Below are 17,732 nucleotides of genomic sequence, written 5' to 3'. Positions count from 1 at the left end.
GTTTCCTTGGTGATACAATTGTTTGTGTTGGAGACTTACGTTTTTGGACTGGAGCCTGGTTTCCTTGGTGATACAATTGTTTGTGTTGGAGACTTACGTTTTTGGACTGGAGCCTGGTTTCCTTGGTGATGCAATTGTTTGTGTTGGAGACTTACGTTTTAGGACTGGAGCCTGGTTTCCTTGGTGATGCAGTTCTTAGTTTCAGGATAGGATTATCAGGGCTCTCTCGTATCTTCAGCAATACCTCCATTACTGTCTCATTCACTAAATCTTTATAATCTATACAACCTGTATATAAAATTGATAACAAAGTGATATTTTTTTAGGAAGCTGAAGTGCTGTTATTCAGTATTCAAACACCATGAATAGGATGCCCCACTTGCACTATCCTTTTCCACGTTCAGTGGACTGTGAAGTTGGGTAAAAAATCTAATTTGACTTTCGTAGGTAGGGCAAATGAACAGCATACATGTGCATTAATATTTTGATCATGAAGACCTTGTTATGGAAATTATAAACTGTTTGTTTACTCTGGGAGGTTGTCAGGAATCAGGGATTTTGCAAAAACGTATACATATATGACTTGAACACTTAAACTTTTTGATGCTTTGATTTTCCTCTATATTAATCATTGTATGCCTATGCATTATTTTCATTGTCTCAACAAGCCTTTTTTCTAATTTTTGTGCTATTTTCACATTTCCTGACCGGTGTGAGAAAACTATTTCTCCTCACTAGTGAAAAATCTGTTCTCGGCAAATGATTGGTTGAAATTTGATTGTGACATTAAATTTTCTTGTTTTCTTCTAAATTTTCTTATTGTGTGACGTCACGAAAAAGGCGACCATGCCTGATGACGTTACATCAAAAGTAAAAAACTTTCCTCAAATCTTTGAAAAGGAAGGATAAAAGTCATTAAAGAGAAACAGATTCAACCACTGTAACTCGTGTATTTCAATATTTCTCTACTCTCAACAGTTAAATTCTAAGCCTTGCACTTCAAATATTAAAATCTAACTGTCTGGAGTGGAGAAATATCGTAATACATTTGTTGCAGTTGTGAAATCTATACTTCCAGCATTTGTTTTGGCACCGATGAAATTAATCTTTAGCCACACATTACCTTTTAACCTATAATACTAACCTTCATCTACTGAGTCCTTAAGTTGTGGTAAATGAAGTGTATCAGACGAACTTTCTTTCCAGGACACCAGGAATATTGACCTTATTGCACTACACATTTGTTCTTCATTAGCTTCAGCACCGACCTCCTGAAATATCACATGATTAGTCTTGATTTAAAGTCAAACTACAAGAAAATATTTGTATTTCACAATATATTGAGTGGCTACTTAACCTGGTTATCTTTTCTTAAAATTTGCATGTTTCTGTTATTTCTTATCCAGTGTTCTCTGACATGCCTAGTAGTCAGCATTTTATCTGTCACAATAAGTATAACAAGAGATATACATCAAAGAGAAATACAAAATGAACCACAATATGTATCTTATTAAACTTATTGGTTGTTTGCCTTCTTAGGTTTGACATTTCAAGGGTGAAAACCTCAATCTACATTCACTTAAAGATCATACAGTTCCTCTTGAATTTAACATTTCAAGAGAGAAATTTACATTCCCAAGAAGTTATGTTCATATACATGTTCATTTGTATGTACCCGTCAACGTTTCACACCATATTTAATGTCTGTTTAGGGATCATATATTAGTTCTTAAGAGGAAGCTCGGAGCATGCATGCACAAAGCTTTTTAGACAGGCTCTTTATTAATGTTACAATAATTATCATGATCCATTATTATACTTTTGTTTGTATTTACCCGTCAATGTTTCACATCATATTTAGTGTCTGTTTATATTTACCTGTCGACGTTTCACATCATATTTAGTATCTGTTTATATTTACCTGTCGACGTTTCACATCATATTTAGTATCTGTTTATACTTATGTTTGTATTTTCCCGTCGAGGTTTCACATCATATTTAGTGGCTGTTTATACTTATGTTTGTACTTACCTGTCAATGTTTAGATCATATTTAAAGTCTGTTTATACTTATGCTTATATATACTTGTTGAAGTTCCCATCATATTAAGTGTCTGTTTATATGTTTGTTTGCATGGTTTGTATTTACACGTCGACACTTCACATTGTATTTAGTGTCTGTTTAAACTTATATTTACCCGTCGATGTTTCACATCATATTTAGTGTCTGTTGATACTTATATTTACCAGTCAACGTTTGACATCCTATTAAGTGTCTGTTTATATGTTTGTTTGTATTTACCCGTCGATGTTTTACATCATATTTAGTGTCTGTTTAAACTTATATTTACCGTCGATGTTTCACATCATATTTAGTGTCTGTTGATACTTATATTTACCCGTCGTCATTTGACATCATATTAAGTGTCTGTTTATATGTTTGTTTGTATTAACCCGTCGATGTTTTACATCATATTTAGTTTCTGTTTATACTTATATTTACCCGTCGACGTTTCACATCATATTTAGTCTCTGTTTCATCAACTTCCATGGTTTCTATTCCAGAATCAACATCCATCTGAGACTGGAATCTAAAAATAAAGTATACTCTTAAAAGGGGTTTCCAGAATTTAATCTAAAAATAAAACATACTCTTAGTAAAAGGGGGTTCCAGAATTCAATCTAAAAATAAAGCACACTTTTCAAAGAGGTTTCCAGACTTTAATCATAAAATAAAACATACTCTTATAAGGGGTGTCCAGAATCCAATCTAAATATTAAACATGCTCTTTTATATAATATAATGGGTCTCCATAATCTAATTTAAATATAAAGAATACTCTTACAATATAATTTATTACCCTTCTAGTCACAGATTATGTCAACACAAAGAGCAATGACAGCAATGTTAAATCAAACTTATTGCTTTTCTGAGCATTCTGAATCCACTTCCATACTTCTCTAAATCAAACTTACTATTTTTCTGAGCATTCTGAATCCACTTCCATACCTCTCTAAATCAAACTTACTGTTTTTCTGAGCATTCTAAATCCACTTCTAAACTTCTCTAAATCAAACTTACTATTTTTCTGAGCATTCTGAATCCACTTCCATACCTCTCTAAATCAAACTTACTATTTTTCTGAGCATTCTGAATCCACTTCCATACCTCTCTAAATCAAACTTACTGTTTTTTCTGAGAATTCTGAATCCACTTCCATACTTCTCTAAATCAAACTTACTGTTTTTCTGAGCATTCTAAATCCACTTCTAAACTTCTCTAAATCAAACTTACTATTTTTCTGAGCATTCTGAATCCACTTCCATACCTCTCTAAATCAAACTTACTATTTTTCTGAGCATTCTGAATCCACTTCTAAACTTCTCTAAATCAAACTTACTATTTTTCTGAGCATTCTGAATCCACTTCCATACCTCTCTAAATCAAACTTACTGTTTTTCTGAGCATTCTAAATCCACTTCTAAACTTCTCTAAATCAAACTTACTATTTTTCTGAGCATTCTAAATCCACTTCCATACTTCTCTAAATCAAACTTACTGTTTTTCTGAGAATTCTGAATCCACTTCCATACTTCTCTAAATCAAACTTACTGTTTTTCTGAGCATTCTAAATCCACTTCTAAACTTCTCTAAATCAAACTTATTGTTTTTCTGAGCATTCTAAATCCACTTCTAAACTTCTCTAAATCAAACTTACTGTTTTTCTGAGCATTCTGAATCCACTTCCATACTTCTCTGTGAGTCTGGTGTGATTGGGTCTACACTTAAAGTACCTAAAAAAAATCATTGAAAATTAAATTAAAACATTTCCAAAAACCGATGTTCAAACAAGAATATGAGGGCACAATGTTAGGAAAAAACACTTTTGTAACGCAATCTTTTTTATAACAGATCTTTTCTTATACATTGACAAAAATGAACATGATGAATAACCTCTTTGTTTTTTCCTCCCAAACTCATCTTTCTTGTTGCAGATACATGTATGCTACTTTTAGGCATTCAGCAATTTTCCCATTTGTAAAGGGGCATAACTCTAGAACAGTTATAGTGATGCTACCAAAACATGCAAAATTCAATCTTAATCTGTGTTTTGTGGTAATAAGCATTGTGTGTATATATAAGTTTCATAACATTTGGTTGAGGCAAACTAAAGTTGGACAACGGAAACTAACTTTGGGACGTACAGAAAAGGGTAAATCTTAACTCCACTACGACAGGGGCATAAACATGTCTACTTTGTGAAGTATCTACTGATGATTTACTTGGAAGAGTTTGTATTAGTTTAGTATCTACTGATGACTTATTTAGGATCTACAATGTACTAATGACTTACTTGGAAGAGTTCGTCTCTGTGAAGTGTCTACTGATGATTGACTTGGTGTTGACTGACTTGATTGTCTTTCTGAAGACTGACTAGAAGGTGTAGACTGGGTTCCCGATGACCTGTCTCCATCTGGAGGGGTAGTCTGGTTTCCTGCTAACCTGGCCAGACGTCTTCTCCTTATCTGTTATAATTAGTGGAAAATTAAATCTCAAACCAGATATTATTTTGTTTATAATGTGATCTCTATCTGCATTACTACTGACAACCGTGTTCGATCGATGACTTGTGTCTTTAGTCTTTTTGAGCATGTTGTGGTTTTTTTGCTTTGTGTCAATTTGATGAGGTAAGCCCTTTTCAAAAGATAGTTCTCATTCATACCCACAATTTGACACAAACAGTAGTCAGTATACAGCACCTACTTGAACACTATTTAGTTCTGACATTTAAAGTCATTTGGACAAAATGTATCTGACATTTTGTCAGTATATGTAGTAAATGTAAATATTTCTATAATCCACATCATGGACACAAGATTTTCCATCCCAAACCTGTGCATCAATGGGTAATACCCATGTTTAATTAGCTGGGTCCTATCATCATGAATACACCTATCATTTAGCTGTTAATAAGAAACACAAAACATTTATTTTAATCTGAAATTGACTCTGGTTTCATACAATAGTTTCAGTTAACAGGTTAAAGGTTAAAAGTCAAAAGAAACAAAATAAAAAGAAATTGATGTAATTGATCATGTTATTGGCTTCCTATCATGACTATGTGTTAGATCTATTTGTATGGATCCATCTGATGAGTTAAGCATTTTTCAACTGATTTTTATACAGAATGTAGTTCATTTTTATGTTGTACTGTTACACAACGGTCATGACTGTCCAAGTTGGGGGTTGAGATCACACTTAAATGTTTAAACCCACAACATTCTGTTTGAATGTGACTGTCCCAAGTCGGGAGGCTGTGATTAGGTGGATGTCATTTGTTGCTGTGTTACATATTTGGTTTCGTTCATTTGTTTAGACATTAATTACACGGTTAGTTTTTCTCTTTTGAAATGTTTTATATTTGTGATGTCGGCCTTTTCTAGCTGACTATGGGGTATGGGCTTTGCTTATACACCTACATGTATCACCATGATCATTAATCCCGGCTGACCCGAGAATCTGTGCCACTTTAGCTATTGATGTCACACATAAATCCTTTTTATTGTGGCGTCAGATATTTTGTATTCTGATGTCAAAATTTTACTGGAACCTATGTAAATTATGTCCAGTAATGGCGGGCATATAGTGTATTAGTGTTTTGTTGAAGGCCATACAGAGACCTATAATTTCTAATTTCTGTGTCACTTGGTCTATTGCGATGAGTTATCCTTTTTTACATATGCAACACTTATGGGATAACATTTATTTATCAACAATAAAGTTGTAACAGGACAATAAATTAGATCTTCAAGACATAATGAATTATGACATTATCAATGTCTTTTACATCTACTTCTATGTGGTTATCTGCAACCGAAATTTCCATAATGCAGATATACAGATAATATACTTAAATGGATAATTATGTGATGTAACACAAATATTCAAAGGGTTTTAAAGAGTATCAGTCATAATTTTATACATTCACTAATAATTTCAGTCAAAACATTGAAAATAAGGAATCATGACAAATCAATTTATTGTTGAATTTTTTGGTTTAGCTTCAATAATCTACCTCGTCTGGAGTGAGTTCACTCATTTCTTCTCTACTTAGATATTTGATTCGATTTTTTCTACCATAAAGTGGACCCCATAAAGTTCCTTATTATTTTTAAATCAAGGTAAAAGTGTCTTTGTGTTTTCTTCTTTTCCAATATGTGACGTCACATTTTAACCCGGAAGTGTTCACTGTTATTCGCAGCTTTCGACAAAGCAGAAAAAACGAAGAAACCAATAACGAACCCAGAACACATTCGACTCGAATACTTCGATCTCGGATGAATATTAAAAAAGGGTTTGGATCGGGTTAAATGATTAAAGAATAATGCCCTTTAAAAATGAAGATTAGAGAATAAAGGGGCCAAAAAATGAAGATTAGAAAAAAGGGTTATTTTTTTGAAGATTAGAGAAAAAAAGGGTTATTTTTTTGAAGATTAGAGAAAAAAGGGGTTATTTTTTTAAAGATGAGAGAAAAAAGGGGCGACTTGAAAATAAATGTTTACAGAATAACAGACCCCCCTCCAGACCCTTTTATAAGCGCGCAATAAAAGTTTTTTTCTTATTTTTTTTATGGAACACCACAAACAGTTGTGTACGTGTATTAAAATGTGTCACAAATCTTAAAACTTATTTATATTAATATATTTCAAGTAAATTCACTAAAATAACATTTGAGTAATTGAGAAAAATACCTTGTCTTTTTGTACTCTAGATTTCGATTTATTAATTTCAACTTTGGAATCTGATTCAAAAATACTTATTGAGTGGTTCAGGGTAAATAAAATGCAAGCAAATCCTGACAAATTTCAAGTTTTGGCTGTTGACAAAAAGACCTTTGAAAAGAACCCATCTATACATATTCAAAATTCGAACCTCACATGTGAAAAAACAGTAAAATTATTAGGCATTGAAATATAAAATTGAGAATGGAAATGGGGAATATGTCAAAGAGACAACAACCCGACGGGAATTTGCCCCAAAGTGGGTCAACAGGTGCAAAAAGCGTCAATTTTTCTGATTTTTCACCCCTTCTCTTTGACCCAGAAGACCGGCCAGGGTTGCTGGTTAAGGTATCCAGCTGTAGCCTGCGTGTAGAGTGGACCCTAGTGAACAAATTGACCCCAACAGTTGTTAGGTCGGAGTGAATCTGATCTTGATTCATCAGTCTACAGAAGGTCATTTGGACCCAAAATACCGAATTTCACGATTTTTGCCGATTTTTGACTTCGAATGGACCCAAAACCGGAAGTAGTTGTTTCCTATGCGTATTTCAATACTAGTAATGATCAGTAGTTATATGGCTGTGGGTTTGCACTATCTTTGCCAGTTTTATGCCTCTGAACTTCTTGTGTAAGATACAGATGTAAAGCCTACCCCTCCAGAAAACCGAGTTTTAGCCAATTTCAATTTTCCAAGTCCGTATTTGTGCTCAAAATGCTACTTATACATGAGAAACGTGAATATGGATAGCCTCAGGTTGACGGAACATGCATAACTTTTAAAATAAGTATCATACAGTGGATTTTAATAAACATGATAAAAACAAAAACAAAAATTTCTGATTATTAAAACTAAGCTACTTCCAATAACAAGGCTTTATATGGGTGGGTCTTTATTATAGGTTTGACTTTCTTGATTTGAATTCAATGAAATTTTGCAACTTTTTGAACAGTTTATATGTAATGTATGTATATATATATATACTAGTCTCCTTTTTGGGGTTTGACAACAAAACGAAGCTTATATTTGTAATATATATCATGTAACCAGACTTAAAATAATTTTCTTTATTCTATGTTTATTGCCACAGTGCACAAAGAAAACCTGACAAAAACAAATTGAAAGAGGGAGGACATATATTTTAATAAATTTACAGAAAAGCCTTTCAAATATGTGTGGTGTACGTCAAGAATACAACAATGGCTGACTAACAATGCTTTAATAACTAAAGGGGAGTAACTCTGATACATGACGTTTAGTACATAAGTATGGAACACAATACATGACATCTCCCTTTTTAAAGTTTTTAAAGTTCGTTCTCAAAATGTCTATTTCTTATTTACTAAATTAAACAATTTGAATATCAATTATTCTTAAAAATTAATGTCTTTCTTTGACTAGAAAATTTAAGAAAAATGTAACTAACTACTATTAACTACTGAATTGAACAATTTAACAGTTTTTGTATTTCACACAAAGTGTTCTGTGAGGTACGCTGGTTTCCTTGAGATGCGTCCAGATCTTGTTACAGTTGTCGGATCGGTCGGCGCGGAAGCTTGGTTTTGTGTTTCTTGTTGATCGTGATTTGTTACTGTTGGCGGTTCGCGGTCGATTGAATTATCCACCATTGGAAACTCAAGGTCATTTTGTGAATTGTCCTTGTTAAACACTTTTTCGTTGGTTTTTAAGATGTGTTTTCGGTTTCGTCGATAAAGTTTATCATTTTCGGCGCGTAACACATAAGAACGTTTACTGTGTTCTGTGTCAACTATTGCTGGTTCCCAAGTACTTTTATCTTCTTTCTTAAAGCGGACAATTTCTCCTGGCGCAACACTCGGTAATGGTTTTGACGTCTTGTCGTAGTTGTGTTTTTGACGTTTTTGACGTTCCATTAGTTCTTTTTGTTTTGATCCAAAAGCTTTCGGCTCGAGAAGTTCCGTTGACATGGGAAGTTTTGTTTTCAACTGTCGGTTAAACAACAACTGTGCGGGTGAAAGACCTACTCCTTCGATAGGAGATGCACGGTACTCCATTAAGGAAATGTAAATGTCACTTTGTCCTTCTTCAGCTTTCTTGAACATATCCTTAATTGTTTGTACATAACGTTCAGCTTCTCCGTTGGATTGAGCATAACGCGGACTTGAAGTTGTGTGAATAAAGTCCCATTCATGTGAAAAGTTCTTGAAATTAGCACACGCAAATTGCGGTCCGTTGTCACTTACAACTTCTGACGGAACACCATGCCTGGCAAACATGGACTTAAATGCTGAAATTGTCGATACACTAGACAATGACGGAAGCAATGCAATTTCTGGATATTTAGAGTAATAGTCTACACAAAGTAAATAATGCTTTCCTTTGAACTCCAGTAAATCTGCTCCTAACTTTGTCCACGGACGCGACGGAATATCATGAGATTTGAGCGGTTCTCTACAGTTTGCCTTTCTAAACTTGTTACATATGCTACAGTTTTTAATGAAGTTTTCAATATCACTGTTCATATTACGCCAGAATAGTATTTCACGGGCACGCTGTTTTGTCTTAACAATGCCAAGATGTGCTTCGTGCAATTTCACTAACATCTCTCGTTGAAGTGATTTAGGTATGAATTTACGTTGGCTTTTGTAAAGTAGTCCATCAATCACAGTTATTTCATCCCTGAAATTCCAATAAGACTGAATGTCATCGGGTAACATTTCCTTACTGTTTGGCCATCCTGACACAACGACGGAACTTAACTTTCTCAGATTTTCATCGGCTTCGGTCGCGTCTTTGATTTCCGCTATCTTTCTAGACGAAATAGGTAGTTGTTTTTCAATGTAACTAATATCAAGTTCATCATCAATAAGTTTGTCATTGCTATCCGGTAGATAGGCTCTGCTAAGTGCATCGGATATAAACATAAGTTTTCCGGGAACGTACACAATCCGTAAATCATATCGCTGTAGTTTCATTAACATGCGTTGTAAACGTGGTGTAGCTCGATAAAGCGGTTTGTCGTAGATTGCAACTAACGGCTTATGGTCAGTTTCAATAACGGCTCGGCGACCGTAAATATAATGATCAAACTTTTCGCAACCGTACAAGATTGCTAACATTTCACGCTCGATTTGCGCATATCTACCTTGCGTCTCGGTGAGAGCTCTGGATCCGTATGCCACGGGCTGTTTATTTTGAAGAAGTACAACTCCAAGACCTTTTGAGCTTGCATCAACTGATATAGTTACAGGTTCATTCACATTATAGAATCGTAACACGGGAGCTGACGATACTAACTGCTTAAGTTCTTCGAAACTTTGGTGTTGCTCATGATCCCAATGCCACTGTATGTCACCTTTTAGCAATTTACGGAGCGGATCAGACACATCTGATAGATTAGGTATGAACTTGGCCAAATACTGTACTATACCAAGGAACCTTTTAACTCCTGCCACATCGGTCGGTGCTGGCATTTCTTGTATGGCACGCACTTTTTCCGGATTAACTTTTAAGCCGTCTTTGCTTATAACATGTCCAACGTAATGGACTTCCGGTACGCGCAACTCAAATTTCGCTTTATTTAGCTTAAAGTTCATTTGCTGGCATCTGTTGAGCATCTTACGAACGCGGTCATCGTGTTGTTCATCATTTTCTCCCCAAACAAGAATATCATCAACGATACATTCGACCCCCGGAAGGTCTACAAACATTTCTCGGACAGCTTTCGAGAAGACTTCCGGTGCGGAACTTATACCAAACGGTAATCTACGGTATCGATAACGTCCAAATGGCGTATTGAAAGTTAATAGTTTTGAACTATCCTCGTCAAGACGAATCTGCCAGAATCCATGTGTTGCATCAAATCGGGAAAAGACGCTTGCTTTAGGCAATCTTTCAACAATCTCATCAATTGTTTCTAAGTGATAATGTTCACGCTTGATCGCACGATTCAAATCTTTCGGATCAATACACACGCGTAGTTTTCCAGGTTTCCTAACTACTACCATACTATGAACCCAATCGGTCGGCTCGTCCTGTTTTGCGATGACACCAAGGCTCTCCATACGGTCTAATTCTGTTCGGACTTGATCACGAAGTGCTGCTGGTATTTTACGCGGCGGGTGAACTACGGACGGAATAAGAGGATCTACTTCAATATGATGTGTTTTTGGCAATGTACCTAGTCCTTTAAATGTTTCACCATAATCACTTATTACTTCTTCTTTTGTCAGTGGTTTATCTACGGCGCGCACTCGTACAATCGCTCCTATTTCGCTACATGTGTCGGCACTCAATATTGGCTGTGAATCGGTCGGTACTATGAAAAATTTCAGATTGTATTTTCTGTCTTTGAATGTCACTTTAACATTCTTGTACCAATCGGCGATATTTTGTGTCCATCGTAGGTTACGAGTTTAATACTGGTCTTCTCGGTCCTGTTATCCGGCAACGACAATTTACGAAATAGTTTTTCTGATATGATTTTGGCCTGAGCTCCTGTATCAAGTTTAAAAACTACGGACTGGTTGTTTATTGACATAGATTCTTTCCATTCTTCACACTGTTGAACACTGTCTACACTAACTGTTCCAATGAAAAGTTCATCTTCGCTGTCGTAATAATCATACTGAATTGCATCTACTTTTTTCTTTTGTTTTGACATTCAATATTTAGCAAAGTGGTTCTTCTTATTGCATGAATGACATTCTTTACCGAACACTGGACAATTCCGTTTACCATGTGTTCTGCCACAATTTTTACATAGAGCCTGTCTCTCTTCATGCACAGATCTTTGATTTTTGTGACTGTCATTTTTTCTATATCTAGATTTACTGACCTGTTTCACGGCGTTCACAGAATGTTCCTCAGTAGATTTTAATGATTTTAGCTGCTGTGAGCTTATTTCCTGTGCACGACATGTGTCTATTGCTTTTATTAATGTTAAATCCGCTTCCCGTAGAAGCCGGGCTCGGCAACCTTCGTTTTGTATGCCACAAACGATACGATCTCTAATCAAGCCATCAGATAAATGTTCAAACTCACATGGTTTAGCTTTATTCTTAAGATCCGTGACGTAACTATCTTATGTTTTCATGTGGTCCTTGATTTCGGGTAAAGAAAACGTGACGAATGTACGGGAGATTCTTTCTCGGCTCACAGTAACCCTTGAATCTATCTTTAAGTACATCAATTTTCTCTTTATCATCCGCAACAATGTCAAAAGTATTATAAACACGTTGTGCTTCAGAGCCTGCGACATGCCATCTTCGCTAGCCAAGGGTTACGAGAGAGCGGGAGTGGATCGTAACCCTTGGCTAGCGAAGATGGCGACATGCAGAAAAGTAGCCACTTGTACCTTCCCTGACTTTTCTTCAATTCCCGTTGCGGTAAGATAGAGTTCGAATGACTGAATCCATTCTTTGTAGTTTTCGGCTAAATTCCCTTCCAAATTTAGTGTTCCTGGAGGCTTTATAGTTGCTCCATTTTACAAGTTTTACATCTGACACCATGTGGTGTACGTCAAGAATACAACAATGGCTGACTAACAATGCTTTAATAACTAAAGGGGAGTAAAGTAAAAGTAAAGTAAAGTAATCTTTATTTAAAGTCGGGTTGCATATATATACATAATAACAATGAACATGAGCTCTTAAGAGCTCTTTAACCGACTGATATTAATAAACAAAACATACATGTAATAACATCAGACACACATACAACACAAACATGCAAACAGACAGCACATATATATATATTAATACATAGATAGCACATGCAGAATAAAAGCTAAGCAAGATAGATTAAAACAAATGTCTAATATCAGCACATATACAGTAGCACATAGTATTTATATAACAGTAGCACATGTAGTAGTGTCATTTTTAGCCTATAAAATAATAGTAAAAATATCTTTAAAGTTCTTAAATTAATTGTATTTATTATAAAGTTTAACTCTAGAATTTTGATAAAGGAATATTATTATTTAAATCCAAATCTACACTTACTTTTTATATTGAGTTCATGAATATTCAAAAGGTTCTTACTTTAAAATTACGTATTTGATTGGTCATTGTGATTTCGCGGTCAATTTATATTTTGTATTGACCAGGTATAATTTGAACGGGAACTTGACAATTACAGTCGCATTATATTGTATCCCGATTTATATAACTGTGTAATGGTTTTAATTCATTGTGGACACAACATATCACATATTGATGTAAGTTAACTTCTTTATTGTATAATTAGTATTTTTCACATGTAAATGATAAAGTTAGCAAAGTTTCTATTGTACATGTTGTATGACTTCGTTCTCCTCGTAAAGTTTGGTTATTACATAAGTATGATAGATGTACCCGAGAATCTTTTATTTAATTGCTACATGTATTTTATTATCTACCGTTAATTTGTCACGATAGAATATAGAACAAGATATTTGCTTAGCTATTTGATTATTGACACAGATAATTTATATTTCATAAATGGCGGCATATTAGACAAAATAAGGAAAAGTGTTAACGTTGATATTTATTAGTACACTTATATTATACATTGAAATGATAGAAGTATAGCTATGAATGAACTTGAGTTATTTTGTCATATTGTATATTTTAATATTTTACTAGTCCGAATGTTTATGATTGCATTTTGGTTTTAGGACTCCATTGATGTAATTATATACAGAGTATACATTGTGAACTGTGCCTATTCCTTGCCAGTAAAAACTCACTCCACAAGTGGTAAGAGTCAATCTATTTTTAACTATGTAATGTTGTAAACAAGACGTTATGGATTATTTCCCTTTAAATATGCGGTTTTAAGCATATTTAGTATATTGGCTTAATTAGTCTTTATGAGAATAGTTTCTAAATTTTAATTATTGTTGTAATGTAATTGTATGTAAAGAACAAACAATATATTATGTTCCGATCAGTTTAATGTAATGTTCGCAGTTTTAACTTTAGTTTTGTACCGTACTTAAAGTAAACCAGTAAACACTATATAGTATATTATTTACGATCAAGGGTTACATTCTTGTGTAGTGTATGACAATGAGATTTAAACTACACGTGTCATCATCTCACTAATTGTCTATTATATGTATTCGCAGTATAGTACACAGTATTAAAGTGCATTGTATTTTACCATAACTGTAGGTGATAATGTATAACTTAGGGTACTTGAGTTTTGTAATAGATCTGTTATTTATAATTGTGATATTGTTATTTCAGAGTTTATTTTTATACTACTGGTATAATAAATAATCCGAACCCTAAACAGAGTTTGTTATATCTTTACCCAAGAACCGACCCTGTTACAAAATGGCGCCCAACGTAGTTTAATGGATTGATGGCACAGTCGAATAAGGGTACGTGATGTTTGTTTACCAACAATGCGCAGATGTCCGAAGATGCACGTGCCAGTGTTTACATCCGTTATGTCCACATGTGTTTATTTACATTAACATTTTATACCGTGTTCCAGTTATGAAGATTTGTGAAACTTTTAGACTTTTGATTTTCTTTATTGAAAATAGAACATTTGTTGTTTAAATTTATTCTTATTTTTGTGATTGGAATTGGAAAAGTAACTTAGCTTTATAAGGTAGGCTTTTTACTTATATATATATATTATAATTGTATACTGAAATAGTTTGCTTACACACTTTGAAAAAACATTTTACACATACATTAATTTGTTTACATAAAGAAGAGTTTAATTAGATAGCATACATTGGTCGATTACTCTATCGTATTGCAACATCAACACTTATTACAGCAACATACATTGATAGATAGCATACATACATACATACATGTAGTGTTATTGGTATACCACAGTTCAACTTGAACTTAGTTACACTTAAACATTTTTACACATTGACATTGTTCATTCATTCATACACTTTTGGACTTTGAAATTTTTTTTGTTAACGTCCTACATATTGACCTTTCACACTTAAACATTTTACATTCGAACATTGAATTTAAAATATTATTTTTTTGTTCATTGGACATTAGCATCACTTGGTGATTGATTGATTACATTTAAAGGAGAGTGCAGATGTACTTGTAGAATTTATTGACTTATATTTTTTACACATTAAAAGTACATTTTATACAGAAAGCAACACTATCGTATACAGTTATAGTATATAGTACCTTTACTCTGTGTTGAACTTAGACAGAGATTTGAAATAAGTGACTGTTGAATTATTTTAATTTATTCACTTACAAATTTAATTTGATTGATGTGTACTCATTTGCATATGATGCTCAATCATTTTAGTATTTGGTAGTATTTATTTATTAAAGCATACTCATGTGTATTTGATATAATTTTTGTGTATTTTAGTTATTGTAGAATTGAGTATTAGTTATTGATTAAAATTTACCATTTTGATTTAATGTAATTATGATACTCTAGTGTGGTGGTTATGTAGTTTATAGTTGTATTACATATCTTTTGTTTTGAAACACCTTTGATAGACATAGGCTTTTGGAAGTGAAAGTATTTTGTTATTCATTTTCGGTTTTGTTGTTGGCATTTATTAAGTAAGGGGCTACTACATTCTTCCAATTAGTCATGGAACGGTATGGTCCAAAGAAGAAACGCCATCGTCGTAGACGTAGACAACGACCCTACTGGGACAACGACTTTGACAACCAAGCCAACCCAAACTACTCACCTACTGCTACTCCTACTCCAAGAGATCCTATCGTATGTTTTCGATGCGGAGGACTTGATCACATAGCCATTGGTTGCCGTATACGATTAGACCATTCACGACAAGCCTTTAACTTCCAGCAGATCAACGCTGAAGATAGAACATATGCATACCAACAGCAACAGTCAACACAAGATGTCACTGACCAACTAATAGGTAACACCAACGAAGTCACTGTTAAGATACATGGTATTCCAGCTACAGCTTTATTAGACACAGGTTCCACAGTTAGCACTGTCAGCGAGTCATTTCATCGACAATACTTACCTGATCATACTATACAGACACTTAACCGTATTTTACACATTGAATGTGCTGATGGAGAGAACTTACCGTATCATGGTTACATCACTGTCGACTTAGAATTACCTGGAGCATCACCATCAGATTTACCACAACCTTGCTTACTACTAGTAGTTCCTGATAGCAACTACAACAAGGCCGTGCCTTTGCTACTTGGTACCAACGTATTGCATAGAGCTATGGATGATGTGAAACAACGCTTTGGTCAACGGTTTTTGCAGAACGCCAACTTGATTAAATTACGGGGGCTTTCAAATAAAGAAGATATAAACCAGTAATAGTTTAATTTTGGCAGCTTGAATTAACATATAAGATACATAAATAAATATAATTTACGCACACAATATTCATATAATACAATACAAAAGATACACATACGAATAATCTTAATAAAGCGGGCCTAAAAGAAATAACAAAATGCGCCCAAAATGCGAAAACTCTACAACTGCTCACTCAAATAGCAAACTTCAATTTTGTAAAATGGGTTTGGGTGGGTGGGTGAAAATTTAACGTCTAACTCGAACAATCTAAATCAAATAATAAGGATATAATATAACAGTGTGAGCAGGTTTCACTCACTTACAAATTTATTTATATTTTATACCTTAAGGCTATCCAGTCAAATTTGCAGACGAATTTCAGCCAAGTAATTACTGGTTTTTAAATTATAAAAACAAACCCACCATGGTATATGACGTTTCGATGCCTTTTACTCAGAGAGAAAGAACTCAACAAGAGAAACAACAGGTTAGCATTGATTAAATGCGCAGAGGGAAAGACTGTTCGCATTCCACCGAATAAAGATGTTATGCTTCAAGGCTATATGGACCATGAGTTGCCGTACCACCCTGTATGTGGAATACTTCAACCAACACATAAGGCAGCAGTACCTGAAGACTTAGACATAGCTCCAACTCTTTCAACTACCAATACAGAGATAACAGATTAGTACCTGTACATATCAGCAATGTTACAACGAGAACCATAACAGTTTCACCGAACGCTATCCTATGTGAGCTGCAACCTGTCTCAATTGCTGATATAGAAACACCAGATGGTACAGATTATGATGTTTTGAATGACGTTCACTTACCAACAGACGTACTCAGTGATGAACAGTTAGAGAAAGGTAAACAACTACTTAGACAGTATAGAGATGTTTTTAGTATGTCAGACACCGACATTGGTCATACAGATGCAGTTCGTCATAGAATTGATCTTACTGATGATACACCGTTCAAGCAGAGACATAGGCGTATACCACCAGCCATGTTTGATGAAGTTCGTACACATCTACAACAACTACTTACAGCTGGAATAATACGACGTTCACACTCACCTTGGTCATCTAATGTGGTACTTTGTCGAAAGAAGGATGGGAAACTCAGAATGTGTATTGATTACAGACAACTTAATCAAAGGTCCGTGAAGGATTCCTACGCTTTGCCACGCAGCGAGGAGATACTAGACGCTCTTGGAGGTAATACGCTATATACTGTACTGGATATGAAGAGCGGGTACCATCAGGTAGAAGTAGAAGAGTCCCATAAGCAGAGAACAGCTTTCACTGTCGGCCCACTAGGCTTTTACGAATTTAACCGCTTGCCGTTTGGATTAGTCAACAGTCCAGCGACGTATCAGAGACTAATGGAAGAGATACTAGGAGACCTACATCTTGATATCTGCTTTATCTATCTGGACGATCTTATCATATTCTCCGATACTTATGAGGAACATCTAGTAAGATTAGAAAAAGTACTACAGAGGTTAAGAGAAAGCAACCTCAAACTATCACCGAAGAAATGCTCATTCCTTCAAGAGAAAGTTAAATATATAGGCCATATCGTTTCCAAAGATGGAATACAACCAGATCCTGCAAAGATAGACAAGGTAACCAACTGGCCACGTCCAACAACACCAGAAGAAGTCCGTCGTTTCCTTG

The 17,732-nt window shown here is 34.6% G+C and overlaps 1 protein-coding gene across 1 annotated transcript in view; it reads right to left on the bottom strand.

The window, feature by feature from the left end:
* The window catches only part of LOC134692914 (ubiquitin conjugation factor E4 B-like), a 47,161-nt gene extending 40,917 nt beyond the window's left edge, over positions 1 to 6,244 (bottom strand). Inside the window, exons 1-6 of the mRNA XM_063553548.1 lie at positions 6,077 to 6,244; positions 4,355 to 4,526; positions 3,719 to 3,794; positions 2,503 to 2,590; positions 1,145 to 1,271; positions 156 to 288 (exon numbers count right to left, since the gene is read on the bottom strand). Coding sequence (XP_063409618.1) covers positions 156 to 288; positions 1,145 to 1,271; positions 2,503 to 2,590; positions 3,719 to 3,794; positions 4,355 to 4,526; positions 6,077 to 6,100 — 620 coding nt within the window. The 5' untranslated portion in view covers positions 6,101 to 6,244. The remainder of the gene's footprint in view (positions 1 to 155; positions 289 to 1,144; positions 1,272 to 2,502; positions 2,591 to 3,718; positions 3,795 to 4,354; positions 4,527 to 6,076) is intronic.
* Between the last annotated feature and the right edge of the window lie 11,488 nt (positions 6,245 to 17,732).

The sequence above is a fragment of the Mytilus trossulus genome, chromosome 12 (assembly GCF_036588685.1).
Source record: "Mytilus trossulus isolate FHL-02 chromosome 12, PNRI_Mtr1.1.1.hap1, whole genome shotgun sequence".
NCBI lineage: Eukaryota > Metazoa > Mollusca > Bivalvia > Mytilida > Mytilidae > Mytilus > Mytilus trossulus.
Note: the sequence above shows the minus strand (reverse complement) of the source record. Positions and strands in the feature narration are given on the sequence as shown.